The following is an 18277-nucleotide window of genomic DNA, read 5'->3' as shown; positions in this document are numbered from 1 at the left end:
AATATGTTCCAACACACGCAACTTCTTTTTCACATGTAAAAGTCATTAACATTTATGAATGCTCGATGAACATTTTAAATTATTATACTATTACAGGCAATTACATAATTACTAATGTAATAGAGGTATTTTTAAAAGTTGAAACCCTTTTCAATTATGTAATAATGTGTTATTGTTGCCATTACCTTTAAATAGACATTTAAGATAAAAAAAAAAAATCTTTAACAGGATTATTATATTATTATTTTCCTAACTGGCAGCCCTTACTTTAACAGGAAGTTGATTTAACAGGAAGTCTTAAATCGGTCTTACGTATACAGTATATATCCGAAAATATTTATTTATTTATTTATTCATGTATTTGTTATTTACAGATGAGCACCACAGGATTAGACTGGTACCTGGGAGGACAAGTCAGTCCAAGTTGTCTGGCCCTCATCCTGCACAGTGACAGAATTCACTCCGGACAGGATCACATTTTTGGCGATTTCTACTCCAAGACCACGCATGCCTGCAATGAGGACGTTGGCAGTGCTCATCCGGTGCATCGCCTCATGACCCAGAACATACCTGTACATGTAAAAGGACGAGTAAGTCTGTGGGCCAGCGGTCTATGCAGTCCATATTTATCTTTAACTCGCTGGTTTTACTTACAGCTGTCGAGAGTAGAATCCTTCATCGATGTCACCCATCTTTGACATGTTGTTATTGCAGTTTTTTTAGTAACTGTCTCCAATTTGATCAGTTTTAACTCAGAGATCAGAAGACACCTGACTGTACTACAACCGAGCAGGCCAAACAAGAAACAGAAAGTAAGTCAGCTGAGATATATGATGAGAAGTTTTAATCATTTCACTTTCGTTTCAGAAGATTCTCTGCAAGTTTTGTCATCGTGCCAATAAATATTTTCTGATGTGGCCACTAGATGGCGACTAAGAGCCACTTATCTTGTGACCACTGTTTTTACTGCTCCTTAGAAAATCTACAGTATTCTGGTCAAAGATCCCCTCCAGACATATACAACTGTAAAGGATAATGTGCGTCAATTTTTTTTTTTTTTTTTTTTTTTTTAAAGTCTCTATTAAAATATTTGTAATAACAACTACTCCTAAGTCATTAAGTGGCTCCAAACTATTTGTGACATTTAGCAATAAAGAGATCAGTCCCCTCATGGGCGCCTGGCCAAGGGCACCAAAATGTCCAGAAACAGCTTTGATCAAACCCTCATTTGATTCAGTTTTAATGCTTTAATGTACCTACAATCATGATTTGTCACAAATCATGATTGTAGGTACATGCCTTGAACTCAGACCAACTTTCCTCCTTCAGCAGATGAATGTGAAAACAGCCCTCTAGTGTCAGATAAACACTCAAACACTTTGAGTCGAGGGGGACTATAAAAATGTATATTTTTGACTGTAGGTCGAACTGGAGGATTAGGGTGGGGAAAAGTCAATAATAATAACAACAACAACAATAAAAATAATAATAGTAACATTTTTGCATTATTGTAAGTATCTGTTGACCTAAATGAAATGAAATTAATTATAAATGTTAATTTCAGATAACCCTTGAGGATTTTTTTTTACATATTGTTACTTAACTTGGATGTCTGAGCTTCACTGTGCAGTTTGATACCAGAAGGATTTTCTCTGCTCTCACCTTAAATCTGAGTTTAAGATGTGTCCGTACAAGCACGATTTTGTGACATCACAACTTTGAAGCAAATCATAGTTCAATAACCAGCTTACACAGGTGCAATGTTGAAACTTGAAATATCCAGCACACTTGCATTGAGACGTAGGAGACGTCTTGTGTCCAGTTGTTCAACTTTTGAAATGAATATTTGCATATTATTCTGAATTTTTCAATGAGTGAGAAGAAATAGCTGTGCACTTATGAAATGTTTAACAAGTAAACAGAACTTTATCTGTGGAGAGAACAAAAAAAAAACATACCAGCCATAAGTTATTATTCATAGTAGATTATTTTTAAAAACATGTCTGGAAGGGATCATTTCCATGGTGACACTAACAGTGATACACCCTAGTATTGCCTAATGTGTTTGTCATTCATTTCAACAATCTCAGTCTGGTGTAAAGCCAAAGAAAATCCCGTCCAGAAGAAAGTGCCGTCTGATTAGGAGTGATTCATCATTACGTTTCAGCAGAGTCCATAAGATGACATATGACTATACTCATTATTAGGTAAGTTTGAGGAACAGAAAAAAAGAACCTAAAATCAGTTTCAATAACATTATTGCTTCACATCATGACGAAGACAACATTTTTGAGTTGTGATTGTGATCTTATAGTCACTGTAATGAAAATAACAGTTTTATGTCCATTTATTTGAAAAAACTGTCCTGGGAATTTGCTCTCAGACATTAATGTATCTCTGGAGATGCGCCTGCTCAATAACAACACAAAATATTCCTTGTATGGACAAAATCTAAATCTATGTTGCATGGCCCAGCGTCCTAAATTTATGTATGTTTGTTTAACCTTTCATATATCTCAAGTAGTACATGAGTTAGACAGGGACAAATGCAAATTTGAGTTCTGGATGTGATGTCCTTAACACTGTTGTTTTTGACCGTTTGTTTGATTAATCTCTAGATATCCATGACGTCACTTTAGCGAGTGCTTGTCGAGCGCCAATCAAAACAACCATGATGGTTTCATGCAACTTTTTGCATCAGTACTTCTACAGTACTTACATACAAACTATGCTCTATTACAGTAAGACGAATGATAATGGATCTTTGTGACACCTGTGGTGTAGAAAGACACTGTGCATTTACCTTTGAAACAATATGGTAACAGAGTTTTCAAACAGCTGGTATTACTGAACTTTGGATTCAGTGGTAGATGTTTAACTTTTGGATCAGCTTTATTGTGTCGGTGATGACATTCCCATTGGGACATTGTCATACAATGTTACTGACCGAACAGCCAGTTTTTATATAGCCTAATGAGTTTCAGTTGCCAGTTCAAGATTCAAGATTCAAAAAACTTAAATATCCCTGAGGGGCAATTGGCTTTACAGACAGTAGTCCAACACAAATACATACAATACATCATACACAACACAGCACAAGATCCATATTTCCTACACTGTCACAATGAATCATGGAAAAAAGAAAGAAAGATGCGATGACATCTTGGGTTATACTTTAAGAAACCAATAGCAGATGGAACAAAGGACAATCTGTATTTGTTAGTGCTACCTTTGGGGAGACTAAACCTCTGCCCTGATGGAAACATCTGGGACTCAACATGTCTAGTATGTTGAGGGTCCAAAACAAAAGTCTGTGCCTCTGAGATGAGGTGCTGAAGGTCATTAAGGGTATCACCAGTAATTTCACGACACAGCTTGACATTTTTTTTTTCCAGTATTCCTGTTTTTAAGATTTAGAGTGCCAAACCAGCAAATCATAGAAACAGAAAGGATAGACTCAATAAAAGAATAAAAGAAGAATAAAACATTCTCATCAGTGTCGTGTCCACATTAAAACTTTGCAACTGCCTTAAAAAGAACAACTGTTGATTTGCCTTTTTTACATATAGCATCTGTATTTGCATCAGATTTAAGCTTGTGGTCTAGGACAGTGACCAAATGCTTACATTGTTGCACTTCTGCCACACCTCATCCTTAATCACACACAGTGCAGGGGAAGTTCTTTGGTTTTAGCCACATTTATTTTTAGGAAAGACTGATCACAACAGTTAACAAATTCATCAAGGACGTGGCCGAGGTCTTGCTCCACACCCTGGAGAAGACTCACGATTACTGAGTCATCGGCAAATCTTGATACATGATTGCTCTGACTCTCATTTGTATATAAAACGAATAAGTGGTGAAAGTGCACAGCCCTGAGGGGATCTTGGAAAGTTTACTGGACAGAGTTCTATTAACCCGGACCCTCTGAGATATGCTCGTTAAGAAGTCAGTGAGCCAACATACTGTACTAAAATCCGTATTAAAATTAGATAAGAGCCTGTGAGCAAGGACATGTGGTTGAATACAATTAAAAACAGAAGAAAGGTCAATAAAATGCAAACGTGCATGGTTCTGATTTCCCTTCAGGTGCCTCAGTACAAGATTTAAGAGCTACAAGAGTAGCTACAGCGTCCTTCACTCCCCTCCTTGCCCTGTAGGAACACTGTAAGGGGTCCAACATATTATCCACTGTGTGTAGAATTTCAGATTTGACAATATGTTCAAATATTTTCATAACAAGAGACGGAAGGGCCACAGTCCCTTAGGAACCTTTGCCACCGGCACCACAATGGATTCCTTCCACATGCTAGAAACTCTCTGTTGTTCCACGGAGGATCGGAAAACAAATGAAAAAATACCGCACAGTTTCCAGGCACAACACAGGCACAATAATTTCCCCCCTACAACCAAAAAGATTTACACACAACCACCTCATCGATTTTAATCTTACAGCCTACAGGCACATTTCAAAAATTAAAAAGCTCATCATTGAAATCTTAAATATCAAACCTAGAGCAGAATTTGTATCTCTTCTGCCAATTCAGCATCAGGCTTCTCAGGATAAAATACTCTTCTGTCCTTGTTCTGTATCCCAAACATGGACTTGATTCCTTTCCAAGCCAACCTTGAGTACCCTTTATTCAGCTCACCCTCTGCTTTCCTTTTATACCTTGTTACCTCCATCATAATAAGTCAGCTTCTTCTGATTGAGGGCATGTTGAAGCGATTTGCTAATTCAGGGCTTATTATTAGGGGTAAAGGACATGTTTTGTGAGAAATCACAAGAGATGTAGCTACTTCTGCCAGTTGCTACTAGTGCAGCGCCCCATAAATTACATACCAAACACTCAACTTGTTTCATATGTTGCTGTGTTTTATTATCCCACTTCTGATTGTTTATATTCTTGTGTGACTTCATTTTATTCCCCTGTTTTATGATGTTTTTCTTTTGTTTCAAATATTTGTTTAATTCTTTTTCTTCTTCTTCTTTCTGTTGAGCACTTTGTAACATTGTTAAGAGAAGTGTTATATAAATAAGGTTTATTATTAATATATCCTTAAAACCAGGTGGTCTGACCAGATGCATTCCTCTCATAACGTCCTGTCTGGAGATGCTTGTATCTGAAGAGAAACTTCTTTCCTCATCTGAAAGCAATGCATTTTTGGCAAAAAGCCTACAGGCGCAGATAGACAAGACGGTTTCAACTACTGAGAAGTTTTTTCCACTAAATTTGGCACAATGAGTGGAAAAGAGTTGCACTTTGGGGTTATATTATGACTCTACCGGGAGGAAACAAAGAGGATATTTTTGCGGTGGTCGATTTCGCAACTATTTCATGTTTCCTTGTTGAGGGCGCGGCTTTACGTGACAGCACCCCCACTTGAGGAATATCAGAGTCAAGCCGGTCCTTATGACGTAAGCGTTTCCGGTACTCAACTTTCAAAATAAATCTCTTCCTCGAGAACGCGATGCACCTTTTCCTGGATCCGAAATAACCGAACAGGTTATGTTGTTGAATATGGAAGAGATGGTATTGCAATTGGTGTGATAAAAGTTAGGTGCTGCAAAGACAGTATTAGGGGACAACTGAGAAGAACAGGCTCTAAAACTAAGCAACTTAATTTGTTTTTTTAAGTATTATAAGTAGTTATTTTCTTTTATATTGCTGAATCATGTGAATTTACCCTCTTTGGATAAATATAGTCCTCTTGTTTCTTTCCTACAACAGTGTCAGATTTGATGATGCATCAAATTCTTACTTAAAGCATTAAAACTGAATCAAATGAGGGTTTGATCAAAGCTGTTTCTGGACATTTTGATGCCCTTGGCCAGGCGCCCATGAGGGGACTGATCTCTTTATTGCTAAATAATTATAATGATATATTTTAGTTCAATTAAACTTCATTCAACTTCACTTAGATTCTGTCATGTCATCAACACTATATGGTCTGTCAATTAGTACCTTTACATGCATGCACGTCCCTGTTATAAGTTTTCCTGGTTTCTGATGAGTTGCGCAGGTGTGTCATCTCTATTATTTCTGTCCTGAAGTGCAGGTTTTACCAGTATCTAATGTCTTTGCCACATTTTATGATCCAGTGTTTATTTTGATTCTATTTAAATTATAGGCCTACAGCTTTCAGTGCGCACTTAGCATAGAGTAGGTCTGCTTTAAAATGATCAAAGCAACTTGGATATTTGACAGCTGTTGACAGATGTTTGCTCTTCTTTATCGTTGCACTCCCACCATGATGAGGGCTCGTCATCGCGTACTTTAATTTTGAAGGTGAGTGTATTATCCTGTTGTCGTCCACTGACTGCAGCTTATCTCACTGGTTCTTGTAGTTGACCGTCAGTGTAAAGTCAGTGTCAGACTGGAACTGGTCCGACGTCAGCTGGGTGCGCTTCTGCTGGTCAGGGAGTGGAAAGGCAATAAAACAGGACACTTAACCGGCAAAGAATTCAGGTTTTGATACTGTTGGACAAACGATAACAGTACTTCCATTTTCAAAGCGAGGTGAGATTGTTTAACATGTTTTTTTTTGTTTGTTTGTTTTTTTTATGAAGAGATTAGGTCTAGATGGGTAGCTGTTGGTCCAACTCTATGAATGACTGAACATGTACTCTGGCTGTAAATCACAGCTCATCGATTCAGTTGCGTTTTCTTGCATCATAGGAGATGCCATTTAAGATGCTTTTGATATAAATAATCGGAATTACAATCATCTTGAGTTTAATGTTCTCGACTTGCAGAGATACATTTCTCAGTTTTGAAACTTTGAAGTAGTTGCCCAGTGGTGTATTAACAGTGGGAATACAGGATTTTGAATTTTTGGTAAAATTAGGTTAAATTGTAGTTGTTACTCAGTGTTTATGATGTGTATGGTTCTGGCGGGCTGAACATTTCCATAGTTGCACCACATGTTACAGCAAGTCATGTCTTGCCCACTGATTTTTTATCTTGACTCACTTATTTTTCCACTGGCTTTATATCTCAATAAGTTTCACAACTACTCCATATCTGTGCATATTAAGTGTTATTTATCTCAAATTGTAGATAAAAAAAGCAGCAACTACTAAATCACAAGGCTTGGAAAGAACAGACAGTTGATAATTTTCCTCTCTCCTCAGTTTCTCATGCTGCATTTCTTTAAACAAGCTTGAGTGTTTACAATGTCCAAGTCCTTTTGAAAAGCAGTGGCTCTGTCTGTAAAATCTCAACATTCCTTCTCTGTCTCCCCTCTCAGACGTCCCGCTGGTTCTCCAGAATGTTCTTACTGAGGAAAGTATCTTATAGGTAACACATAATCACGGTGGACTGTGACGTTGAGATGGTCACGTGGGCCGCCTTGCTGACAGTATGCATATGGATACAAACACAAAGTGCTTCAGGACAGCACAAATGTCCAACTACTCCTCGCGTGTTAGTGGATTTCACTGTGAATTACTCCCTCCCCTATGTCCAAACAGAAAAACCTATACAGAACATAGCAGTGAACTTGGATGTGCGAGAGGTGTATGTTGCATCACAGAATGTGATAGAGGCTGTCAATGACACTTTGCATAAAACGTGGGAGGTGAAAACTGGACCTGTTGGCAGTCCTGATTGTAAAACTTGTCAGCTGTGTGACATAGAAACAGATCCTAGGGATCCAGTGGACACCGACAATGAGGTTTTGCTTTTGGATCCCGCTGGATTTCTCTTACCCTACCTGTACATTTGTGGGAGCACTCAGCACGGGATCTGTTACTTCATTGACATTAACCTTACACAGCCTGAGCCTCGATGTTTATACAAAAAAGAGCAAAACTCTCCGTCTAACTGTCCTGACTGTCTGGCCAGCCCACTTGGCACCAAAGTCACTATTGTTGAACAGGCAGCCACATCACTCTTCTTTGTTGCAGCCTCCGTTAATGACAAAGTCACACAGAGGTATCCAAGGAGGTCAATATCAGTGTTGAGGCCGCTTTCAACTGAAGATGGCTTTCATATGCTCACGAATGGCCTGACAGTGCTCCCAGGTCTACAGAACTCTTACAGTATTGACTACATCTACAGCTTCTCCACCAAGGACTATGTCTACTTCCTCTCCCTGCAGAGGGAAAATCCCTCAGATAGCAAGTCAGCTTTTCAGACTCATCTGGGACGACTGCCGATACTAATTCCCGAGACCTGGATGTACAGAGAGGTGGTCCTGGAGTGCCGGTTTGAACCAAAGCGCAGGAGGAGAAGGAGGGAGGGTTTCAGGGACATTGTGTATAACGGGCTACAGGCAGCCTACTTTGGGCGAGCAGGGAAGGACTTGGCTAACGAGCTGAGAGTGGCCGAGACAGAAGACATCCTGTATGGGGTTTTTGCAGAGGTGAATGATCAAGGTGAACCTCAGAAGAACTCAGCCTTGTGCGCCTTCCCTTTGACTAAAGTAGACCATGCAATTGACAAAGGTGTCGATGCGTGCTGCAAGTCAGGTCCAGAGCAGCTTTCCAGAGGACTCTGTCACTTCCAGCCGTGCGAGAGCTGCCCACATGAGGTGAGTAACTGTTTTTTTAAGCCTGGCTGTCGTCTGAAAACAGGAACAGTACAAAGGTCGTCCTGTGCCCAGACAGGAAGTGACCTATCCAGACAAACAGTGTGTAATTAAGTCACCTGGGATCGGAACAGTAAAATTTGTCATTGAAATGCTATTGGTTAGCACTACATTCAGTGCATACAGTAAATCTTTACCTCTAAAATATTGTACGAAGGTGTGTAAAGAGAGAGAGCAGGGCCAGATGAGAGAACTGGGAGGGGTGGATGAGTCAGTAGTGTGACCTGCACATTGCCACACCGTTTCTCTGCTCTGTTAAGTTTCTTTCTCAATGAAAGAGTGGCAGATATTTACAGTACAGACCTCTGATATGAATACTGTTTCATCAGTTATATATTTTAAGATAACACCAATTAATTTATAATTATTTAATAACTGCGCATACATGAAATCTTTCAACTGCTGTGGTGTCATTTTTTTAAAAAATGTGTTCTGGTCAGAACCCTTAATTGATACGCCACCAGAGGAAAAATGTAAATGGAAGGTAAAGGCAGCTTGTCGGGTTAAATCTGAGAACAACATGCAAAGTATATTCTCAAAAAGACCTTCAAGGAATAGAGCATTTGGCTGTGGTTCCCAACGAAATAATAAAGGTGTGGTCTTTTCCTTTTATAGAGTTCAAACTGTCCTTTGAGCCATGTGTACACCTACAGGAATGCGTGCCAACAAACACAAGTTATAAATCCTGCTGATAAAAAGGTGGAATTTGAAGGGGAGGGACAGTGTTAGACCGTGGCTGGCATACATGTAGTTTATTTGAGCAGGAAATAGGAAGAATATTGAAGAAGTGAGGGGCAAGGAGAAATAATACCAGTCTTAATGTTGTCTTGAAACTGTAGTATTAAGTACTCCCTGAGTTCAAGTAGTGTATTTTGTGTTTTACTTGTATACATTATGTACCGAGGCTTAAAATCCCAAAGTACAAAGTGACTGAAAAGATCAAATGACCTGAATTTAAGGCATTCGAATAGAGGGAAACAAACAGGGACATGTTGGGGCAGGTTAGCTAAATTGCTTCGCAGTGGAATGTTTACCATTAGTTTAACGTATCCTGTCTTTTTTGAATAATTACTCTTTATTAACTACTATGACTCACACTCTGCCAACCGTCCACACCCATCTATCATCCAATGCTTCACATATATGAAGATATGAAAGATCCAGTTTTGGTAATGAACAATCTGCACTGAGAAACAGTCACCAAGTCAACATATGGAGCTAGAGTCACTGCTGTTTTATGACCCCGTTCCCCTCACATCTTGTACTGAGTCTAGAGCACTTCCTCTCTAGATGGATAAATTAAGATTCTCTCTGCTTCTACCCCTCTTCCTCTCACGCACAAGAATATGCATGTCTTTTTGTATTTCCTAGCAGGAGACTGATGCTGACAGAGACCCATTTCTAACTATGTACGAACACTTCTTTATGCATCTCCCCTGCTTTTACAGAGCTCTGAGGGCAATGACACATGCAGTGCCAAACCCACTCTGGTGTCAAAGCCGTACTACAGACTAGACCTCTTCAACAGGCAGATGAAAGATGTCCTGTTCACCGCTGTCCTTGTCACCAAAATTGGGAATCACACGCTGGGCCACTTTGGTACCTCAGATGGCAGGATACTGCAGGTAGCAAGATGCCTTGGGGGAAATAGTAAAGAAAGTTGCGACTTAGAACATAGAGTCATTATGTTGTGTCCTAATTTAATAAACTAAACATTTGTACATTTTTAGCGGGTGTACATAAGGACTTCAAAAACCATAATTTCCATAATTTCTCTGGTTTAGGTCATCCTGTCGACATACAGGACTATTGTTTTTGCCAACTATTCTCTTGGAGAAACCCAAGTATCCAGGACATCAGCTGTGTACTCAGAGGATTCACTTCTTTTTGTAGTTGGAAATAAGGTACGTTTTGTGTAATATCTACCACAACTTCTCTTTTAGCTCTTCTCTTTTAGTTTTTTTCCACCCCAGCTCCTTTTGACTCTTTTTTTAAAAACGTTTTACTTCATCCATGTCTTCCTCTTTCTCTTATCAAGATGTTCAGGGTGCCATCTGTAGGACCGGGTTGTGAACATTTTATGACTTGCTCCACGTGTTTGACGGCTCCAAGCTTCATGAACTGTGGCTGGTGTTCGGGAATCTGCTCGAGGCAACATAAGTGTACCTCGCAGTGGAACAAAAAGTCTTGCGCACCTGTCATAACAGAGGTAGATCTGCTGCTGGGTGTAACTGATGTCAATGCATGAAGTTTAAACACCTTTAATCACTGATTGTATTGAGACACTGATTGTTATTCTGGATGTGAATTTTTTTTCTCTGCAGTTTTTCCCCAAAACGGCACCTGCTGGTGGTGAAACAGAGCTGACGCTGTGCGGTTGGGAGTTTCAGTCTCCTCTGCGACCAGCCATCATCAGCGGACAAACTCACAGCATCACAGTGGGCTCAGGGACTGTGTGCACTGTCCTGCCTGAAAAGAGCAATAGTGAAGAGTGAGTAGCACAAAAAAGTATACATGCAAAATATACAGAATGCTGCACACAATTCAGCATTTATGTTGAGAGTCCTGGACACTGCTGGTCAAATGAAGTGTAGTGCTGGGTTGATATGAGCTAAAACAGCTGTTTTCACATTTGTGACAATGCATTTTTCAGATAGTAAACGTAAGGGGATAGAACTTTCTCAGAGCATAAGGAACATCATCTGAGAAATTCAAAATTTGGATTAAATTAATTAAATTATGAGATTTGCAAATGTTCCATTTTTAAATCAAAGTACAGCATTTACAGATGTCTTTGTATCATAGAGTATCAAGCGCTGGACATACACAATAGTTGTAGCATTCTCTTGTGTATAGTAGAAACATTTTTTGTGTACTGTGTAAATGTTTTTGTCCAGCAGCCACATTTGTTACTGTTCATTTCTGTCAAGCTGCTGGCTCACTGGAATACATCCAGCTACAGAGTTCATAGACACATCATCCCTTGTATCGTTAATACAGGCTTGTTTGCAAGATTCAGGAAAAAATACCAAACCAGAACCTCACGATCACTCTGGAAGTTCATGAGGGGGACGTGGAGGGCGTCTACTCAATTGATGGCATAGAGCAGGTGCATGGCATCTCTTTTGTGGTGAGAATGATAACTTTTATACAAATTCTGTATCAATACACATTTATTTATAAAAATAATATGTGGACTGTCATGTTATATTGTAAAGTGATAAAATAATCACCTCTGTCTAATCAGGAGCCTAACATAACAGAAATCCTGCCTGACTATGGACCCATGTTTGGAGGAACACTGGTTACACTGAGAGGCAGATATCTTAATTGTGGGGTAAAGAGAGATGTCTTCATTGCTGACAAAAAGTGTAACATTCAAAGGTGAGCAACACCCGCTTTCATGTTAACTCATGGCTATGGTCAACACCACATTAATGTGGTTCAGACATCCTTTAATTAAGGGATTTATATAATATAATATAGAACGGTATTGGTTACTGTGATCTTGATTCTTTTCAGTACTGAAGGAAATGGGACTTCTTCGATTGTCTGCCTCACAGCGGCTGTAACAGGTGTCAGGAAGGTACCTGTGAAAGTCGTCATTGACAGCTTTCAAGTGACTACCACTAAGATGTTCCTCTACAAGAACAACCCTGTTATAAATTCTGTACATCCTAACTGTAGTTTCAGAAGGTAGGACACAAATGAATTAATCTAACTTGGAAAAAAATACCCTCCATTGCCTCATCATAAGAAAACAGTAAAATGTTATCAATGTTATATTTAAAAATGCTTGTTTATACTGTCATACAGTGGCTCCAAGTTGGTGATAGAGGGTCAAGATCTTGACTCTGCCCACAAAACTGTGGTCCAGTATATTCCCAAAAATGCCCGCATGAAATCTTATCAACGAGTAAGTTTGTTCTTCGACTTTATCCTTGTGAAAGACTTTATAGACACAATACAACTACAGTATTGAGCTGAATTAAATTCAGTTTAATTCACACCAATTAATTAAATTTTTACCTGTCTGCTGGGAAATAAAACATTTAACATTTATTAACGATAACGCATCAACTGATGTGAACTTTGTGAAGCAGAATTTCATCAATCAATAGCCAGCCATAGTCTCTCATTCTTACTTTCTGAATATTGCTTTCTTATTATGCCAAACAGTTAGTTGTGATTTCAAACACTATTTCATGTGCTGATTTCCCTTCAGGACTGCGACAGCAAGGCGAATGCCACCCACACGGAGTGCCGGGCCCCTGTTATTCCACTCGACACGTTAGAGGAAAAGCTTGACACAGGAGAGATTTTTATACACATGGACGGAAAAAGAAATGTCTGGTCGGGACGTTTTGACTACCATCCTGATGCCAAAGTCATTCCCTTTGAAAGTGATGACGGTGTTTTACTTCTAAAACCAGGAGACAATGAGGTTTCACTGCATGTATGTTTTTCTCCCCACATCTATTTATATAACATAATTTGCAACACGTCTGCATTAAAATCTCATAATATCTTCTATGCAAAACCTACAAATTGCCTTTTAACTTTTAAACTTCTTTGTCACCCACACAACAGCATGACAAACTGAATACTGTCAACTCATGTATGAACATTACAATGACCATTGGGGGTGTGAACTGTAATGCCAGGGTTCTGTTAAATGAGCTGACCTGCAGGATTCCTAAAGGCCTTATTATCCCCAGTGAGGGATTACTTGTCAAGGTGACAAAATCTTCTTTTAAATAATCTACTTTAACCCAAATATATGCGCATATATACTGTAATTAAATCATTACATTTAACATGAGCTATCGCCTGTTCCACTCCACAACTGCAGGTGTATGTGAATGGGGAAGTTTCTGATGTGGGCACTGTGGTCCATCATGAGAGCAACAATTACACAGTTATTGTTGGCATTGTGCTGGGCATCCTTGCTGCCTTGGTGGTAGGTGCTGGACTTGCGTTATTTGTGATGATCCATTTGAGGAAGAAAAAGAGAGGTGAGAAAAATTCAGTCTTGATATATTTTACTAAACTTGCAACTGTGATAAAAATCGGTAAAAATAAGCTCATTCTGTGCCACAGTCTGTTTATTATTAACCTGACAAACTTTGACTTTTTCCTCTGACCTCACTGTGTATTTTTGTAGTTTATTGTTCAGTGATTTTCATTGATCAAATGTATCCTTTTAGCCAGCATAGAGAATCGGTTATCAACAATGCTTTCACGGAACCGCATGGGCAGCAATCAGGATTTTTCACCAACAGGTGACTACAGACGGGGTGAGGCATCCCAATTTCATTAATTTGTTCATTCATCAATCCATATTAAAAATGTCAATCAGTTCTTCCATCTATGCATTCCCGTCCCTCTTCCCTGTCTGTTATCTGTACACCCTTGGAAGTACTATATATGTATATATATACCGCATATATTTTATAGATCATTGTACTATTATACAGAGACTTTTAAATAAATACATGCATTAAAAAACATAGGTGAAAATCTGTCATCAAATATTTTATATTCTGTTGGTGATGAATTTATGAATTCAACAACCAATTTAAGAGACATAGAAAATACTGATCACACAGTCTGTTTGGGTTGCACCAAAATATGTGATGACTTTTAAGTAGAACAATTTTATAAAGTCCAATTTGGTTTAATTTTTCTTGTTCCAGTTGACTTGACCAGTCAAACATCAGGTTCAGGAGGAATGGCGTTCCATGGTTTACTGTACGCTGCCAGCTATGATCATCTGTCCATTCCTCTACTGCCACGGGACAATATCTCAATGGTCAGTTTAAGCTCTGAACTCCTTGAAGAGGTCAAAGATGTCCTGATCCCTGCTGAGATGCTTCGAATTGAGGACAGTCAGATTATTGGCAAAGGTGAGCCTCTTGGCTTTATCGTTGTTCCTTTCTTTGTTTCTTTCTTTTAGCACAAAATAATCCCTACAACCACTTTTTTCCCTCTCCTTCATATTCAGGTCACTTTGGGACAGTTTATCATGGATACCTGATAGACAGCAATAAGCAAGAGATGCACTGTGCTGTTAAATCATTGAACAGTATGTTAAAGTTTTATTTTATAATGAAAATTATCATTATAGGAGCTCTTGCCAGTTGGACTAGTCTATATAACAGAATGTGTTGTATTAATAGGGATCACAGATTTAGGAGAGGTGGACCAGTTCCTCAGAGAGGGCATCATCATGAAAGGTTTCGACCATCCCAACATCCTGTCCCTGCTAGGCATCATGCTGCCTAAAGAAGGGCTCCCTCTGGTGGTTCTGCCGTATATGAAACATGGGGATGTGCGTCATTTCATTCGCTCTGACAAAAGGGTAAATTACGCAATGAAACTCTCTGGACCAGTCGGGTCATGACCATGAATATTTGGTCTGTTCACCTGACGAGGGTTTTTACTATTTCAACACATGTGCTTTGAGCTGGTCAGCTGTTTTACTATTTCTTTGTCGTCCACACAGAACCCAACAGTAAAAGACCTGATTGGCTTTGGGCTACAGGTTGCCAAGGGGATGGAGTATTTAGCCCAGAAGAAATTTGTCCACAGAGACCTGGCTGCACGTAACTGCATGTGAGTGTGAATCATACACTGATTACTGGCCCATGACAAAGCTCAGTCTCACCTACAAGAGGCCATTTCACAGTCTGCTGTGAAATTGATGTGTCATCTTGGTGATGTATCATAAAGGTGCAGTCAAGTTATCAAATATATGTATGTATTTAGGTGGCAAATAAATTGTTCACAGTGGTTTTGTTGCGTTTTGTATTTGTTCTTCATCATGATTAAACATTTGTTTTTGAGCTAAGTATTTTCAAGTTCAACAATCCCACCAGATAAAAAGTATGACAGTAATTGGTGAAAATTTAGATTTTATTTTATTAATGTCATTTCACATGGAATCATAACTTTTTTAGACACTGGTGATTTTTTGATCTGTTCAGTTGTCAGTGCATATCTGCACTGACAACTTTTTTGGATGCAATTGGAAAATACAATGGATACTGTTCTCATTTTCTGACTTTTCACTTTTTCTGCATCCCACCCCTGTGTATGTCAGATCCCTGATGGAATAACACAGATTTTCCAAACTGGCCTAAATTAAAGTTTATCCAGATCCTCTTGAGGATACCTTCACTCTAAATATACGTTGTCTGAAGAGGAGCTGGCTAGGAGATGACCTTCCTTCTCTTTTCAGGCTGGATGAAACCTTCACAGTGAAGGTGGCTGACTTTGGCATGGCGAGGGACATCTATGACAAGGAGTACTACAGCATTCAAGATCAAAAACGGGCAAAGCTACCAGTGAAGTGGATGGCCATTGAGAGCTTGCAAACACAGAAGTTCACTACTAAGTCCGATGTGGTGAGTGTGCTGAAATATGTTTATTATATATTTCATATATGTATACTACTGTCTTACATTGCTTGTCTGTTTTACAGTGGTCATACGGTGTCTTGATGTGGGAGTTGTTGACCAGAGGTGCCAGCCCATATCCAAACGTGGACCCCTATGACATCACACACTACCTGTTGAAAGGACGTCGGCTTCCACAGCCACAGTTTTGTCCTGATACTCTGTAAGTATCACATATGCTTCTGCATCTTCTTGAGATTCATTTCTATGTTATACTCAGTTTAATATTTTATTCTGAAGCTCACAGTGGCCATCATTTAATAGTTTACTTACCAGCTTACATATTTACTAATGTACTTCCTCAGTGACTCATTTACACATTGAATCATTCCACAGCTATTCTATCATGCTGACATGTTGGGACCCAGAGCCTGAGTGCAGACCTACCTTCCATAGCCTTGTTACAGAAGTACAACACATCCTGTCCTGTCTGGCAGGAGAGCACTACATCAGTCTGAAGGTTACCTATGTCAACTTAGACCAGCCAAGGCCTTACCCTTCACTGACTGGATCTGCAGATGAGGCTGAGGGTTCAGACTTGGACACAGACGGTTATGCTGTCAGCTGAGGGTCTCGAAGCCCTAAGACTCTCTGACAGGATTACAGGATCCTGGTCAAAGCATACAGGAAGATGGACAGCTTGCCCTGGATCCATTTATATGTGACATAAATTCTTGATCACATTTACAAACCAGAGTGCATGGAAGTTTTGGCTACTGAAGACACTGTAGTACCTTAAACTCTTGCTGGAGTAGAGACAAAATCACACTTGAAGTTCTCTATCCTGTTCCTACATATTGTTTGTAGCAAAATATACATAGCATGTCGATGGAAGGTTTTTATAAATCATCAAGCACAAGCGTGAATGAGACAAAATGAATGTAGAATGTGCTTTTGTTCTCAGATTTGTAGAAAAGGATGTCGGGGTACTTGAGAATATTTTATGCTGTTATACATAGATATGTCTCTAAGTCAGTGTTTTAGACTGTTAAACATGGGATTAATGAATACTGACTTGAGCTCAGGGGTAAACATTTTTTTCTTTTTTTTTGGTCATATTTTTCTAAATGCATATGAAATCAGTAGATTAACCCAATCTACTCAGATTTAGAGCTATCGATAATCAAAAATCTCTGCATCTTTTAAATTATACAGTGAGGTTTCTGTGCTGTGCACATTGCAGCTGAGGCTTGGAAACACAGCCAGTATGCTTTTCACTAGGTACCTGTCATTATCACTAGAGGGCACCCAAGGCATCCTTCTAAAGCGTACACACTCGCTGCTGCAGTGACGCTCTGCACTACAGCAAACCGATCAACACAACAAGGTGTTACACAAACCGTTCACCTGAATCTCAGACATCCACACTTGCTGTTTCACTGAGCAAATGTAACAAGCTCAGTCTGTCAACTCAATCAACATAGCATTACATTGTTGTTCATAATTGTTCATAATGCACAATTTGGGAAATTGTACACAGTTTCTTGCATTTAATTAAAATGATCTCCACTGCTGATTAGACAAGGCATTTTAGAATGTATGCACTGATTTTTCAACTTTTGGACTGACGATGCAGTGTGGTTAAACCAACCAAAGAAATAGTTTATGTCATCCAACAATCTTTCTACCAGACGTGTACTTGATATTTTTTTGTTAATGCTACATTTTCTCTTCTTCCATCCAAGATCAAACTGGTGTTGCATTGCTGTACAGTAGGTTGCACTGTAAAGACTGTTTTTATACAGATAAATGGTTGCACATAAGCATGTCAAATGTCTCCCCATACTTTTTTTTTGCCTAATTCTGAACTAATACTAAAAAAAAAAATCTGCTGCAGATGAGCAAATGAGACAGTTCTACCTGAAAACCTCACCTAAAATATTATTTTTATCTATTTTAATGGTGTAGTGGGGGAATGCAGATCACTACAGCAAGAGTAGTCACAAAAGAGGATCATCAAAGTTGCTGAAGAAAAAAGACGCTGAGTGTAATGACACAGGTCTCAGGCAGTAGCTCTGAGTTCGTCCTTGTCTTCTGCCAGGTGGAGGAGATGAAAAACACACACGGTTAGAGGTCTGAATTATGTCAGCTCAACCAGAGTGAAAACCGCATGCTTCCACCTAATCTGTGTATCTAGCATTTGTAATACTCTCTATGAATAATTTATGGGTCTAAAAAAAGATTTATTTTTTTTATCCCTTGCCTTCAGGTACTGAAAAGGTGGCAAT

The 18277-nt window shown here is 39.1% G+C and overlaps 2 protein-coding genes across 3 annotated transcripts in view; one reads left to right on the top strand and one right to left on the bottom strand.

Moving 5' to 3' along the window:
* uba7 (ubiquitin-like modifier activating enzyme 7) overlaps positions 1-965 on the bottom strand; it is a 37234-nt gene extending 36269 nt beyond the window's left edge. Inside the window, exons 1-2 of the mRNA XM_044348992.1 lie at positions 655-965; positions 402-570 (exon numbers count right to left, since the gene is read on the bottom strand). Of these exons, the coding sequence (XP_044204927.1) occupies positions 402-570; positions 655-701 (216 nt within the window). The 5' untranslated portion in view covers positions 702-965. The remainder of the gene's footprint in view (positions 1-401; positions 571-654) is intronic.
* Positions 507-17812, top strand: LOC122980703 (macrophage-stimulating protein receptor-like). 2 transcript variants are annotated; one of them, XM_044348991.1, is made up of 23 exons: positions 507-590; positions 746-812; positions 6350-6521; positions 7252-8535; positions 10041-10217; positions 10377-10496; positions 10631-10801; positions 10917-11083; positions 11593-11722; positions 11840-11976; positions 12115-12288; positions 12409-12508; positions 12818-13048; positions 13183-13329; positions 13445-13607; positions 13800-13874; positions 14289-14498; positions 14597-14677; positions 14772-14953; positions 15098-15207; positions 15833-15998; positions 16076-16212; positions 16386-17812. In XM_044348991.1, the coding sequence occupies exons 4-23, from the start codon at positions 7336-7338 to the stop codon at positions 16615-16617; spliced, it is 4110 nt and encodes a 1369-aa protein (XP_044204926.1). In that variant the 5' UTR covers positions 507-590; positions 746-812; positions 6350-6521; positions 7252-7335; the 3' UTR covers positions 16618-17812. The 2 variants fall into 2 exon arrangements, with proteins under 2 accessions (XP_044204926.1, XP_044204925.1); XM_044348990.1 differs by having other exon boundaries at positions 13800-13889.
* The last annotated feature ends 465 nt before the right edge of the window (positions 17813-18277 follow it).

The sequence above is a fragment of the Thunnus albacares genome, chromosome 4, assembly GCF_914725855.1.
Source record: "Thunnus albacares chromosome 4, fThuAlb1.1, whole genome shotgun sequence".
NCBI lineage: Eukaryota > Metazoa > Chordata > Actinopteri > Scombriformes > Scombridae > Thunnus > Thunnus albacares.
Note: the sequence above shows the minus strand (reverse complement) of the source record. Positions and strands in the feature narration are given on the sequence as shown.